Here is a 10,000-nt window from a genome sequence, read left to right as displayed (position 1 = left end):
GGGAAAAGCATCCAGTATGCGGCAGTCCTGTGGGAGAAAATGCCTTGTTGATGCTAGAGGTCAGAGGAGAATGGGCCGACTGATTCAAGCTGATAGAAGAGCAACTTTGACTGAAATAACCACTCGTTACAACCGAGGTCTGCAGCAAAGCATTTGTGAAGCCACAACACACACAACCTTGAGGCGGATGGGCTACAACAGCAGAAGACCCCACCGGGTACCACTCATCTCCACTACAAAGAGGAAAAAGAGGCGACAATTTGCACCAAAATTGGACAGTTGAAGACTGGAAAAATGTTGTCTGGTCTGATGAGTCTGGATTTCTGTTGAGACATTCAGATGGTAGAGTCAGAATTTGGCGTAAACAGAATGAGAACATGGATCCATCATGCCTTGTTACCACTGTGCAGGCTGGTGGTGGTGGTGTAATGGTGTGGGGGATGTTTTCTTGGCACACTTTAGGCCCCTTAGTGCCAATTGGGCATGGTTTAAATGCCACGGCCTACCTGAGCATTGTTTCTGCCCATGTCCATCCCTTTATGAGCACCATGTCCCCATCCTCTGATGGCTACTTCCAGCAGGATAATGCACCGTCACAAAGCTCCAATCATTTCAAACTGGTTTCTTGAACATGACAATGAGTTCACTGGACTAAAATGGCCCCACAGTCTCCAGATCTCAACCCAATAGAGCATCTTTGGGATGTGGTGGAAGGGGAGCTTCGTGCCCTGGATGTGCATCCCACAAATCTCCATCAACTGCAGATGCTCTCCTATCAATATGGCCAACATTTCTAAAGAATGCTTTCAGCAGCTTGTAGAGTCAATGCCACGTAGAATTAAGGCAGTTCTGAAGGCCAAAGGGTCAAACACAGTATTAGTGTGTGTTCCTAATAATCCTTTAGGTGAGTGTATATACACACACACACACACACACACACAGCATCTCCAGTGTGATTCGGATTAAATGCACACACACACACACACACACACACCTGTGTGCCGATATAAAGTCTGTCTCTGTTGTTTAAAGAGAAAAGCATCAACGTCATTTAGAATTACTGATAACAATTCCCCTGTTTTTGCGAGGAACAGTTCCTCATGTGGAGTGTGTGTGAGATTATCAGTCTGAAATCTGGTGTTTTCTGAATGTGAGCTGAACTCTGGTGTTTTCTGAATGTGAGCTGAACTCTGGTGTTTTCTGAATGTGAGCTGAACTCTGGTGTTTTCTGAATGTGAGCTGAACTCTGGTGTTTTTCTGAATGTGAGCTGAACTCTGGTGTTTGCTGAATGTGAGCTGAACTCTGGTGTTTTCTGAATGTGAGCTGAACTCTGGTGTTTGCTGAATGTGAGCTGAACTCTGGTGTTTTCTGAATGTGAGCTGAACTCTGGTGTTTTTCTGAATGTGAGCTGAACTCTGGTGTTTTCTGAATGTGAGCTGAACTCTGGTGTTTGCTGAATGTGAGCTGAACTCTGGTGTTTGCTGAATGTGAGCTGAACTCTGGTGTTTGCTGAATGTGAGCTGAACTCTGGTGTTTTCTGAATGTGAGCTGAACTCTGGTGTTTGCTGAATGTGAGCTGAACTCTGGTGTTTTCTGAATGTGAGCTGAACTCTGGTGTTTGCTGAATGTGAGCTGAACTCTGGTGTTTGCTGAATGTGAGCTGAACTCTGGTGTTTGCTGAATGTGAGCTGAACTCTGGTGTTTTTCTGAATGTGAGCTGAACTCTGGTGTTTGCTGAATGTGAGCTGAACTCTGGTGTTTGCTGAATGTGAGCTGAACTCTGGTGTTTGCTGAATGTGAGCTGAACTCTGGTGTTTTTCTGAATGTGAGCTGAACTCTGGTGTTTTTCTGAATGTGAGCTGAACTCTGGTGTTTGCTGAATGTGAGCTGAACTCTGGTGTTTGCTGAATGTGAGCTGAACTCTGGCGTTTTCTGAATGTGAGCTGAACTCTGGTGTTTTCTGAATGTGAGCTGAACTCTGGTGTTTTTCTGAATGTGAGCTGAACTCTGGTGTTTGCTGAATGTGAGCTGAACTCTGGTGTTTGCTGAATGTGAGCTGAACTCTGGTGTTTTCTGAATGTGAGCTGAACTCTGGTGTTTGCTGAATGTGAGCTGAACTCTGGTGTTTGCTGAATGTGAGCTGAACTCTGGTGTTTGCTGAATGTGAGCTGAACTCTGGTGTTTGCTGAATGTGAGCTGAACTCTGGTGTTTTCTGAATGTGAGCTGAACTCTGGTGTTTGCTGAATGTGAGCTGAACTCTGGTGTTTGCTGAATGTGAGCTGAACTCTGGTGTTTGCTGAATGTGAGCTGAACTCTGGTGTTTTCTGAATGTGAGCTGAACTCTGGTGTTTGCTGAATGTGAGCTGAACTCTGGTGTTTTCTGAATGTGAGCTGAACTCTGGTGTTTTCTGAATGTGAGCTGAACTCTGGTGTTTGCTGAATGTGAGCTGAACTCTGGTGTTTGCTGAATGTGAGCTGAACTCTGGTGTTTTCTGAATGTGAGCTGAACTCTGGTGTTTGCTGAATGTGAGCTGAACTCTGGTGTTTTCTGAATGTGAGCTGAACTCTGGTGTTTTTCTGAATGTGAGCTGAACTCTGGTGTTTGCTGAATGTGAGCTGAACTCTGGTGTTTTTCTGAATGTGAGCTGAACTCTGGTGTTTGCTGAATGTGAGCTGAACTCTGGTGTTTGCTGAATGTGAGCTGAACTCTGGTGTTTTCTGAATGTGAGCTGAACTCTGGTGTTTGCTGAATGTGAGCTGAACTCTGGTGTTTTCTGAATGTGAGCTGAACTCTGGTGTTTGCTGAATGTGAGCTGAACTCTGGTGTTTGCTGAATGTGAGCTGAACTCTGGTGTTTTCTGAATGTGAGCTGAACTCTGGTGTTTGCTGAATGTGAGCTGAACTCTGGTGTTTTCTGAATGTGAGCTGAACTCTGGTGTTTTCTGAATGTGAGCTGAACTCTGGTGTTTTTCTGAATGTGAGCTGAACTCTGGTGTTTTCTGAATGTGAGCTGAACTCTGGTGTTTGCTGAATGTGAGCTGAACTCTGGTGTTTTTCTGAATGTGAGCTGAACTCTGGTGTTTGCTGAATGTGAGCTGAACTCTGGTGTTTTCTGAATGTGAGCTGAACTCTGGTGTTTTCTGAATGTGAGCTGAACTCTGGTGTTTGCTGAATGTGAGCTGAACTCTGGTGTTTGCTGAATGTGAGCTGAACTCTGGTGTTTGCTGAATGTGAGCTGAACTCTGGTGTTTGCTGAATGTGAGCTGAACTCTGGTGTTTTTCTGAATGTGAGCTGAACTCTGGTGTTTGCTGAATGTGAGCTGAACTCTGGTGTTTTCTGAATGTGAGCTGAACTCTGGTGTTTCCTGAATGTGAGCTGAACTCTGGTGTTTGCTGAATGTGAGCTGAACTCTGGTGTTTGCTGAATGTGAGCTGAACTCTGGTGTTTGCTGAATGTGAGCTGAACTCTGGTGTTTGCTGAATGTGAGCTGAACTCTGGTGTTTTCTGAATGTGAGCTGAACTCTGGTGTTTTTCTGAATGTGAGCTGAACTCTGGTGTTTTCTGAATGTGAGCTGAACTCTGGTGTTTTTCTGAATGTGAGCTGAACTCTGGTGTTTGCTGAATGTGAGCTGAACTCTGGTGTTTGCTGAATGTGAGCTGAACTCTGGTGTTTGCTGAATGTGAGCTGAACTCTGGTGTTTTTCTGAATGTGAGCTGAACTCTGGTGTTTGCTGAATGTGAGCTGAACTCTGGTGTTTGCTGAATGTGAGCTGAACTCTGGTGTTTGCTGAATGTGAGCTGAACTCTGGTGTTTGCTGAATGTGAGCTGAACTCTGGTGTTTGCTGAATGTGAGCTGAACTCTGGTGTTTGCTGAATGTGAGCTGAACTCTGGTGTTTGCTGAATGTGAGCTGAACTCTGGTGTTTGCTGAATGTGAGCTGAACTCTGGTGTTTGCTGAATGTGAGCTGAACTCTGGTGTTTTTCTGAATGTGAGCTGAACTCTGGTGTTTGCTGAATGTGAGCTGAACTCTGGTGTTTGCTGAATGTGAGCTGAACTCTGGTGTTTTTCTGAATGTGAGCTGAACTCTGGTGTTTGCTGAATGTGAGCTGAACTCTGGTGTTTGCTGAATGTGAGCTGAACTCTGGTGTTTGCTGAATGTGAGCTGAACTCTGGTGTTTTCTGAATGTGAGCTGAACTCTGGTGTTTGCTGAATGTGAGCTGAACTCTGGTGTTTGCTGAATGTGAGCTGAACTCTGGTGTTTGCTGAATGTGAGCTGAACTCTGGTGTTTGCTGAATGTGAGCTGAACTCTGGTGTTTGCTGAATGTGAGCTGAACTCTGGTGTTTGCTGAATGTGAGCTGAACTCTGGTGTTTGCTGAATGTGAGCTGAACTCTGGTGTTTGCTGAATGTGAGCTGAACTCTGGTGTTTTTCTGAATGTGAGCTGAACTCTGGTGTTTTCTGAATGTGAGCTGAACTCTGGTGTTTGCTGAATGTGAGCTGAACTCTGGTGTTTGCTGAATGTGAGCTGAACTCTGGTGTTTGCTGAATGTGAGCTGAACTCTGGTGTTTTCTGAATGTGAGCTGAACTCTGGTGTTTTCTGAATGTGAGCTGAACTCTGGTGTTTGCTGAATGTGAGCTGAACTCTGGTGTTTGCTGAATGTGAGCTGAACTCTGGTGTTTGCTGAATGTGAGCTGAACTCTGGTGTTTTTCTGAATGTGAGCTGAACTCTGGTGTTTTCTGAATGTGAGCTGAACTCTGGTGTTTTCTGAATGTGAGCTGAACTCTGGTGTTTGCTGAATGTGAGCTGAACTCTGGTGTTTTTCTGAATGTGAGCTGAACTCTGGTGTTTGCTGAATGTGAGCTGAACTCTGGTGTTTGCTGAATGTGAGCTGAACTCTGGTGTTTTTCTGAATGGGAGCTGAACTCTGGTGTTTGCTGAATGTGAATTGAACTCTGGTGTTTTTCTGAATGTGAGCTGAACTCTGGTGTTTTTCTGAATGTGAGCTGAACTCTGGTGTTTGCTGAATGTGAGCTGAACTCTGGTGTTTGCTGAATGTGAGCTGAACTCTGGTGTTTTCTGAATGTGAGCTGAACTCTGGTGTTTTTCTGAATGTGAGCTGAACTCTGGTGTTTTTCTGAATGTGAGCTGAACTCTGGTGTTTTTCTGAATGTGAGCTGAACTCTGGTGTTTTTCTGAATGTGAGCTGAACTCTGGTGTTTTTCTGAATGTGAGCTGAACTCTGGTGTTTTTCTGAATGTGAGCTGAACTCTGGTGTTTTTCTGAATGTGAGCTGAACTCTGGTGTTTGCTGAATGTGAGCTGAACTCTGGTGTTTTCTGAATGTGAGCTGAACTCTGGTGTTTTTCTGAATGTGAGCTGAACTCTGGTGTTTTTCTGAATGTGAGCTGAACTCTGGTGTTTTTCTGAATGTGAGCTGAACTCTGGTGTTTTTCTGAATGTGAGCTGAACTCTGGTGTTTTCTGAATGTGAGCTGAACTCTGGTGTTTTCTGAATGTGAGCTGAACTCTGGTGTTTTCTGAATGTGAGCTGAACTCTGGTGTTTGCTGAATGTGAGCTGAACTCTGGTGTTTTCTGAATGTGAGCTGAACTCTGGTGTTTGCTGAATGTGAGCTGAACTCTGGTGTTTGCTGAATGTGAGCTGAACTCTGGTGTTTGCTGAATGTGAGCTGAACTCTGGTGTTTGCTGAATGTGAGCTGAACTCTGGTGTTTTCTGAATGTGAGCTGAACTCTGGTGTTTTCTGAATGTGAGCTGAACTCTGGTGTTTTCTGAATGTGAGCTGAACTCTGGTGTTTTCTGAATGTGAGCTGAACTCTGGTGTTTGCTGAATGTGAGCTGAACTCTGGTGTTTGCTGAATGTGAGCTGAACTCTGGTGTTTGCTGAATGTGAGCTGAACTCTGGTGTTTGCTGAATGTGAGCTGAACTCTGGTGTTTGCTGAATGTGAGCTGAACTCTGGTGTTTGCTGAATGTGAGCTGAACTCTGGTGTTTGCTGAATGTGAGCTGAACTCTGGTGTTTTCTGAATGTGAGCTGAACTCTGGTGTTTTCTGAATGTGAGCTGAACTCTGGTGTTTGCTGAATGTGAGCTGAACTCTGGTGTTTGCTGAATGTGAGCTGAACTCTGGTGTGAGCTGAATGTGAGCTGAACTCTGGTGTTTTTCTGAATGTGAGCTGAACTCTGGTGTTTGCTGAATGTGAGCTGAACTCTGGTGTTTGCTGAATGTGAGCTGAACTCTGGTGTTTGCTGAATGTGAGCTGAACTCTGGTGTTTGCTGAATGTGAGCTGAACTCTGGTGTTTTCTGAATGTGAGCTGAACTCTGGTGTTTTCTGAATGTGAGCTGAACTCTGGTGTTTTCTGAATGTGAGCTGAACTCTGGTGTTTTCTGAATGTGAGCTGAACTCTGGTGTTTTCTGAATGTGAGCTGAACTCTGGTGTTTTCTGAATGTGAGCTGAACTCTGGTGTTTTCTGAATGTGAGCTGAACTCTGGTGTTTTCTGAATGTGAGCTGAACTCTGGTGTTTTCTGAATGTGAGCTGAACTCTGGTGTTTGCTGAATGTGAGCTGAACTCTGGTGTTTTCTGAATGTGAGCTGAACTCTGGTGTTTTCTGAATGTGAGCTGAACTCTGGTGTTTTCTGAATGTGAGCTGAACTCTGGTGTTTTCTGAATGTGAGCTGAACTCTGGTGTTTTCTGAATGTGAGCTGAACTCTGGTGTTTTCTGAATGTGAGCTGAACTCTGGTGTTTGCTGAATGTGAGCTGAACTCTGGTGTTTGCTGAATGTGAGCTGAACTCTGGTGTTTGCTGAATGTGAGCTGAACTCTGGTGTTTTCTGAATGTGAGCTGAACTCTGGTGTTTGCTGAATGTGAGCTGAACTCTGGTGTTTGCTGAATGTGAGCTGAACTCTGGTGTTTTCTGAATGTGAGCTGAACTCTGGTGTTTGCTGAATGTGAGCTGAACTCTGGTGTTTTTCTGAATGTGAGCTGAACTCCGGTGTTTGCTGAATGTGAGCTGAACTCTGGTGTTTTCTGAATGTGAGCTGAACTCTGGTGTTTTTCTGAATGTGAGCTGAACTCTGGTGTTTGCTGAATGTGAGCTGAACTCTGGTGTTTGCTGAATGTGAGCTGAACTCTGGTGTTTGCTGAATGTGAGCTGAACTCTGGTGTTTGCTGAATGTGAGCTGAACTCTGGTGTTTGCTGAATGTGAGCTGAACTCTGGTGTTTGCTGAATGTGAGCTGAACTCTGGTGTTTGCTGAATGTGAGCTGAACTCTGGTGTTTGCTGAATGTGAGCTGAACTCTGGTGTTTGCTGAATGTGAGCTGAACTCTGGTGTTTGCTGAATGTGAGCTGAACTCTGGTGTTTTCTGAATGTGAGCTGAACTCTGGTGTTTGCTGAATGTGAGCTGAACTCTGGTGTTTGCTGAATGTGAGCTGAACTCTGGTGTTTGCTGAATGTGAGCTGAACTCTGGTGTTTTTCTGAATGTGAGCTGAACTCTGGTGTTTGCTGAATGTGAGCTGAACTCTGGTGTTTGCTGAATGTGAGCTGAACTCTGGTGTTTTTCTGAATGTGAGCTGAACTCTGGTGTTTGCTGAATGTGAGCTGAACTCTGGTGTTTGCTGAATGTGAGCTGAACTCTGGTGTTTGCTGAATGTGAGCTGAACTCTGGTGTTTTTCTGAATGTGAGCTGAACTCTGGTGTTTGCTGAATGTGAGCTGAACTCTGATGTTTGCTGAATGTGAGCTGAACTCTGGTGTTTTTCTGAATGTGAGCTGAACTCTGGTGTTTGCTGAATGTGAGCTGAACTCTGGTGTTTGCTGAATGTGAGCTGAACTCTGGTGTTTGCTGAATGTGAGCTGAACTCTGGTGTTTGCTGAATGTGAGCTGAACTCTGGTGTTTGCTGAATGTGAGCTGAACTCTGGTGTTTGCTGAATGTGAGCTGAACTCTGGTGTTTGCTGAATGTGAGCTGAACTCTGGTGTTTGCTGAATGTGAGCTGAACTCTGGTGTTTGCTGAATGTGAGCTGAACTCTGGTGTTTGCTGAATGTGAGCTGAACTCTGGTGTTTGCTGAATGTGAGCTGAACTCTGGTGTTTGCTGAATGTGAGCTGAACTCTGGTGTTTGCTGAATGTGAGCTGAACTCTGGTGTTTTCTGAATGTGAGCTGAACTCTGGTGTTTTCTGAACGTGAGCTGAACTCTGGTGTTTTCTGAATGTGAGCTGAACTCTGGTGTTTTCTGAATGTGAGCTGAACTCTGGTGTTTGCTGAATGTGAGCTGAACTCTGGTGTTTTCTGAATGTGAGCTGAACTCTGGTGTTTGCTGAATGTGAGCTGAACTCTGGTGTTTTCTGAATGTGAGCTGAACTCTGGTGTTTTTCTGAATGTGAGCTGAACTCTGGTGTTTTTCTGAATGTGAGCTGAACTCTGGTGTTTTTCTGAATGTGAGCTGAACTCTGGTGTTTTCTGAATGTGAGCTGAACTCTGGTGTTTTCTGAATGTGAGCTGAACTCTGGTGTTTTCTGAATGTGAGCTGAACTCTGGTGTTTTCTGAATGTGAGCTGAACTCTGGTGTTTGCTGAATGTGAGCTGAACTCTGGTGTTTTTCTGAATGTGAGCTGAACTCCGGTGTTTGCTGAATGTGAGCTGAACTCCGGTGTTTTCTGAATGTGAGCTGAACTCCGGTGTTTTCTGAATGTGAGCTGAACTCTGGTGTTTGCTGAATGTGAGCTGAACTCTGGTGTTTGCTGAATGTGAGCTGAGACTCCAGCAGAGCCGGATCAGGAGTGGGCAGGAGAATCTCTTACTGGGTAGCAGCTCTCGGTCGGCCGTCTCTGTGCAGACGGGATAGGGGTAGAACAGGTGTCCTTTCTCCAGAGGGTAGGGGATCATCCTGAAAGCTGAAGCATCAGTGCATCAAAAACTCATCACAACACCTCACACACTCTCTCTCTCTCACACTCTCTCTCTCACACACTCCTGCTCATCAGGCCCTGCTCAGAGCGGGTCTGAACCCTGATGAGATCTCACACCTCTGAGGTGTGTGTGATGGTTCTGAGGTTCACTCCTGAGCGTTTGATTCTGAAGCTGCTGTGTTTTCTCTGGGTTCGGCTGGTTTAGGCTCTCGGATACACACTCGTGTCTGAAGCTGGAGGGCTGAAGGCGATCTGACCCCACGGACCCACGGGTGTCAGAAGTCATGACAGTAAATGTGCTGTAATAACTGATGTGCTCTCTCAGAATCAGACCCGACTGCACTTCTCCCGATGAAGCCGTGACAGTGTGTGTGTCTTTAAACCGTTAACCTCTGACCTCTGGACAGCGCTGGAGATCCAGGGAGAGCATTCGTCTAGGGGTGTGTGTCTAAGGTTATAACCGTCAACGAAAAAAAAAAAAAAAAAAAGAAAACTAGGTGGGAAAAAACATTGTCGTTAACTGAAACAAAAACGAGGCATTACAAAAAAACAACAACTAACCAAAATACAACTGTAATGACCTTGGCCTCGACAGCTTCAGCCACAGTGAGCTCATGCAGGAAACTGACCAATAAGAGCGCAGCTGTGCTCGCATGTGACTCGCATAAACACGTCTCGGTACGCTTTGAAAAGCTGCCTGGTGAAAGCGAACCGAAATGCAGCAGCACTGACACAAACAATCAGGAGTGAAACGCCCTTACCATCAGATCAGATCGGATCAGACACTTCTTGTTTTATGAAATATTGCAGTGATTATTCTCAATGATTTATCATTATTGTGTTAATAATCTTGAGTCAGAATAACTTCATCTCTTCTCTGATGATGAGGGCGGGGCCACCTGTCACTCACATGAGATCCACCAATAGCAAACCACAACCATCCAATCAATTCCCCACAGATAATCAAGCCCCGCCCTCATGCTCTCTGGCCCCGCCCTCATGCTCTCTGATCCCACCCTCATCTCTCTGGCCCCGCCCTCATGCTCTCTGGCCCCG

At 45.3% G+C, this 10,000-nt stretch overlaps 1 protein-coding gene across 2 annotated transcripts in view; it reads right to left on the bottom strand.

The window, feature by feature from the left end:
• Window positions 1-10,000, bottom strand: part of LOC307122437 (suppressor of tumorigenicity 7 protein homolog) — a 47,520-nt gene that overhangs the window by 1,166 nt on the left and 36,354 nt on the right. For both annotated transcript variants that reach the window (XM_079846422.1, XM_079846423.1), the window contains exon 14: window positions 8,837-8,929. In XM_079846422.1, coding sequence (XP_079702548.1) covers window positions 8,837-8,929 — 93 coding nt within the window. The remainder of the gene's footprint in view (window positions 1-8,836; window positions 8,930-10,000) is intronic.

Source organism: Gobio gobio (genome assembly GCF_949357685.1).
Source record: "Gobio gobio genome assembly, contig: scaffold_159, whole genome shotgun sequence".
Taxonomy (NCBI): domain Eukaryota; kingdom Metazoa; phylum Chordata; class Actinopteri; order Cypriniformes; family Gobionidae; genus Gobio; species Gobio gobio.
The sequence above is the reverse complement of the archived record's forward strand: the minus strand, read 5'-3'. Positions and strand labels throughout refer to the sequence as shown.